At 44.0% G+C, this 4,575-nt stretch overlaps 2 protein-coding genes and 1 long non-coding RNA gene across 3 annotated transcripts in view; 1 reads left to right on the forward strand and 2 right to left on the reverse strand.

Annotated features, from left to right (window-relative positions):
* LOC102676571 (cilia- and flagella-associated protein 298) overlaps positions 1-4,575 on the reverse strand; it is an 85,972-nt gene that overhangs the window by 43,285 nt on the left and 38,112 nt on the right. The gene's annotated exons all lie outside the window — the stretch shown is intronic.
* On the forward strand, positions 2,120-4,132 carry LOC102676388. The gene is made up of 2 exons (XM_006621065.2): positions 2,120-3,488; positions 3,794-4,132. Exon 1 carries the CDS (start codon positions 2,138-2,140, stop codon positions 3,476-3,478), a length of 1,341 nt encoding a protein of 446 aa, XP_006621128.1. The 5' UTR covers positions 2,120-2,137; the 3' UTR covers positions 3,479-3,488; positions 3,794-4,132.
* LOC116186302 overlaps positions 3,857-4,575 on the reverse strand; it is a 13,001-nt gene continuing 12,282 nt past the window's right edge. The window contains exon 3 of the long non-coding RNA XR_004151266.1: positions 3,857-4,573. This is a non-coding gene — a long non-coding RNA (uncharacterized LOC116186302). The remainder of the gene's footprint in view (positions 4,574-4,575) is intronic.

Consider the following 4,575-nt stretch of genomic DNA (forward strand, 5'->3'; position numbering starts at 1 on the left):
GTTCTCGTTGCGATATAGGGCCACGAAATAGGGTTTTTGAAAATTCTTTTTTTTCGAGTCGAGCCAGAGTACCACGATCGTGGACCGAGAGTGGTGTAATTGCGGCAATTGTCGAGTTTCTGCGTTCGCACGGCTGATATATTACGAAAATTAAGCGAAGAAAAATTTGTCGTGATAACGAGTCAGGTCTGTAGAAATTGTTTCTTGAATTTTCGAATTGAAAGTGGTCGGGTTGAGAAATATTGTTAGAGTAATTAAGAGGATATAAAAAATTGAAGGGGTAAAAGGTTTCTATATTTAATTATATTCGAAGCGATTAATTATGCTTTGAACTTCGTGCTTTTTGTCTTCTCTACTTCTGTTCCCCGCTCTTCAAACTGTGTCACCTGCCTTGAAAGCCCCTATGGCGAGGAAAAGTGTGTCACAGTTGCGGTGGTTAGTATCGCGCACCACCGATAATCTCGAAGGAAAAACTGACCTGATTGCGCGTCGTGAAGGGAAAAATTATTTTCCTTAATTAATTGCGCTTTACTCTCGTGATTCATATTTATTATTTTTTCTTTTTTTTAATTTTAAAAGCGCAAAATAAAAATTCCGAATTGTTCTTTCGCGTTAACGCTTCGTCGCATCGATATCACGAAAGATAGATTATTAAAATGAGTATATTGCATGACAATTTGCATTCTAAGAAATGAAATACACGATAACAATATGATTTTCCATAAAACGTTTGAAACTGGATATTGCAATAGACGCTTGATGTAAAATTTTATGACGCAGAAATAATACGAGAAATCGAGGTTTCTTCTTGATTTTAATCTTCGATGAAAACTTTGTTTCGTCAAAACCATAAAATTTAAAATGAATATTCAACAGATTGAAATTTCTGATTTAAAAGAATAATTGTAATCAATAATGCATCTATTCTCAACGATGTATCTTCGACCCAGTTTCATTTGATATATATATATATATTCGAATAAAGTTTGAACGATAAGTTGTATTTCCGTGCACAACGTTCTTACACTGCCATACTTTGTTGCACAATTAAAAAAATATTTGACTTAATGACGAAAACTTACGAGTCACGAATTATCAATAAAAGAAAAAAGAAAAGTTGCAAATTGATTATTTTAATCCTCGAAGGAAAATCGTGAAAGAGAAATCCATAATATGAATCTACAATGATTAATCGTCTACAACCTATTATTACAAAGACATCTAAAATTCAATTGCCTCGATTATTAAATGGTCATTCGTTCCTCGTCAACGAGAGAACACGAATAACAAGAAGATAAGAAAACTTGTCCATCAAAATTTTCCATCAATCGGAAGGAACGATTCAATTACGACGGCAGATCCACCGGATCCCGCCATCTCTGGACGATTATCCTTTACCTGAGATTCTCCCCCGATGGCACGAGGGTACATCGATGACGTCAAATGCGGCAGTACACGGCGTCGTTGCAGTTCGAAGTGGCGCAGACGCGAGGCATCGATCGATGCGCGCCGCTTCGAGCTTTCGAGCCGCGCACCTTACACGAGGCGCAAAGCGAACACGAAAGCAGAACACGCGCGCGGCCAGCCTCGTCTCCTGCCGAGCAAAAAGAGCATCATCGGTGCCACGGATTCGCGAGAAACATCTGACGCGAATATCCTCGAGATGCGGAGGTTAGCCTGACCTTAAGCCCCTTTTCTTAACATCCTTCTTGAAATCGGTGGAAGCTCCATCCGCTCTTTCGCCAAGGGACCACAAGCCAGTGTTGTAACCATAAAACAAACAAGGGAGTAGGCAGAGATCGATCGACCGACAGCTGGAGCAAACAAACGTTACAATGGAGGACTGTTGATTAACCGATTCGAACCACTTGCTTCCATGGAAGGGATCGTCGGCGGTACGTACGATCGTCTACCAAACCTATAAAAAAACCCCTCTATGTATCGATAGAACGTCGATGCACACCTCTCGACAGTGCACACCTCTTAGCTTCGATCTCTTCCAAGTCTAAGAGAGAAAGAAAGAAAGAGAGAGAGAGAGCTTTCGGAAGAGTAACCGAACGAAGCGAGTAACGATGTAAACCTTAGCAGGATATTACAAATCGTTCCCTCGACATCCGTTGGTGATCGAATCGAAGAGATGCCTAAGCAAGTGCCAGTGGAGAACTTGGTGATCCCGCCGCAGGACGGCCGGATATGCGGGACGATTTGCATCTGCCAGATGACGGCGGTCCTCTCCTCCGTCGCCCTGGTCTACCTAACCGTGGCCATCTACATGCCGAGCACAAGGGCGTTTCAATCGGGTATAAGCGAGGTGCCAGTGATGTGCACGACGATACGCGCTGTGAACGCGGACAACTGTGAATGGGGTAGCTGCGGGGAGTGGTGCCTGTCGAAAACGTCCGGCCCGTGCGTCCAGATCCACGTGAACCTTCGTAGAAACGGTTCCACGATATTGTTGGCCAACTGCACCAACACGACGAACAAGACTTGTTACGGGATCGATCAGGAGAACGCGAAGAAATCGAAATGCATAGCGGACGAGTGTCGCAATCTGACAGGCACGTTCAATTGCTCGTCGGGGGTGTGCATCAACATAACGGACGCGTTCGAGTGCATATTCCACGACACCGACCCACCGATGAAGTGCTCGGGTAGACGCGGCAAGATAACCTGCATAGACATAGACGGCCTGTTCAATTGTAACCGTGGGACGTGCGAGCGTATCAGGACGCCTTACAACTGCGACCGTAGATGCGTCGACATACCGACAAGGAACAAGAACATGATCCTGTTGACAGGTGACAAGGTTTATCTGAGCCAATGCGAGAGAGCTATAGACGTGCAGACGAATCGGGAAATATGGCACGAGGATCGTGGGGACGTGATGATGGCTTCGTGTTACGGGATATTCAACTCGACCCTCGGTGTCGAGGCTGTCGATTGCATCAACGGCTCCGTGTTGGAGAAGGATCTGCTCACCGACCTCACCAACTTCACCTACCTCTCCTATCTCAACATATTCGCCACGAAACCGTTGGACGAGACAAGGATGGTCGCGCCCCCTGAACAGGATCTCATCATCGCGAACGAGAGCCGTCTGTTGATCAATCTCGAGGGTTGCGTCAACACTTTGAGGGAGGAGTGCAAGGAGTTCCTTCACGAGTATGGGAAGGATGGGTCGGATCATAACGCGAGAGCTAGATTCCCTTGCTATTACGCGGAGAGTAACACGGGGATCGTTGTTTCCCGTTTCAATCTGGAGAACACGTACAAGGAGTTCCTGATCGCGTTGCTGTTGCCCAGCATCTTGTTCGTGGTCAGTTGCCTGACGTTGATCTTTTGCCAGAAGACGGTGGTCGTTGGGGACGACGCCAAGATGAGATTCAAGGGCACAGTTGGAGCACTTTCGTCCATGGAGAAGAGCGCTTCGGGTAACCTGGGGGATGCTGGCGGAGGAAACTCCGCTATGGCGCTCTGAGATCCGTCACGTAAGAATACGTAACGAGTTAAACGGGAGAAATAGGGTTGATAATAATAGGGTGTCCTCGTATATGCACACGTGCACAAGACGGCTTGTATTTGTTATGTTTGAGTCGTTTGAATAGATACGTTGAAAGAGAATAAAGAGGATCGATGATATACGAATGCACGAAATTTGCTGCACTATCGTTACACAATTATTAAAGTAGAGTTATCGTGATAAAAATCGTTGCAAAGGCTCGTGCATAAAAATGAATATAATTTTATTCGAAATCAAGGGAATTTTTGTTGAAAATTTTCTCTCTGTTCACAGGCATTCCCCTCCTGGAGGAGAGTCCGGCTCGTCAGTCGATATTCTCCCTGCGCGGGCATTATTAAGGTGTGGGGAGGGGGGGAACGCGTGGTTAAAATTCTCATCTTGCAAAAAAATACAAAAACTACAAAGCATTCCAATACTTCTGCAAAAAGCGCGAAACTATCTTTGAACAAAAAAATCAAGTAAAAAAGAAAAAAAAAGAAAGAAAAGGAGAAGAAGAAAGAGAGAGAGCAAGCGGTCAAGAACAAGTATCAGAAAAAGAAAAAAAAAAAAGGAAAAAAAAGAAAAAAAGAAAGCAACAAGATTTTTTCTACTCGCACTGCCTGCACAGAAAAAAAAAAGAAGGTAAAAAACAAACTTTCGAGAGCGCACGTGCTTTTTTCTCAAAATATCCGCGTCGCCTGGACAACAAACAGAGCGTGCGCGGATGAATCGCTTCGAAAAGTTCGTACGACGCAGCTCTCGCCTGTCTCTCTTCTGCTGACAAGAAGAAAAAGGATCCTGAATTTGGACGATCGACCAATCATTTTTCGGAATACGACGGAAAACGGAATTAAAAAAGAAGAAAAAAAGAAAAAGAAAGGAACAAGAGAAACAATTCGGCGTCTTTTACACGTGACACAACATTCGTCGGTAGCTTTTAAGTGTCCCCCTTCTGATTGATTCGCCGTGACAGTAGATAAGAACCACTTATTACATATAGCTCTTTGTATCGAGGCTAAGCAACTCTTATTGTAATCACACCACAAACACTACACAAAAAAAAAAAAAAAACCACT

Source organism: Apis dorsata, unplaced genomic scaffold (assembly GCF_000469605.1).
Source record: "Apis dorsata unplaced genomic scaffold, Apis dorsata 1.3 scaffold_577, whole genome shotgun sequence".
Lineage (NCBI taxonomy): Eukaryota > Metazoa > Arthropoda > Insecta > Hymenoptera > Apidae > Apis > Apis dorsata.

Coding starts and splice junctions, on each gene's coding strand:
- LOC102676388 (XM_006621065.2), top strand. CDS start 2,138: ATGCCTAAGCAAGTGCCAGTGGAGAACTTGGTGATCCCGCCGCAGGAC.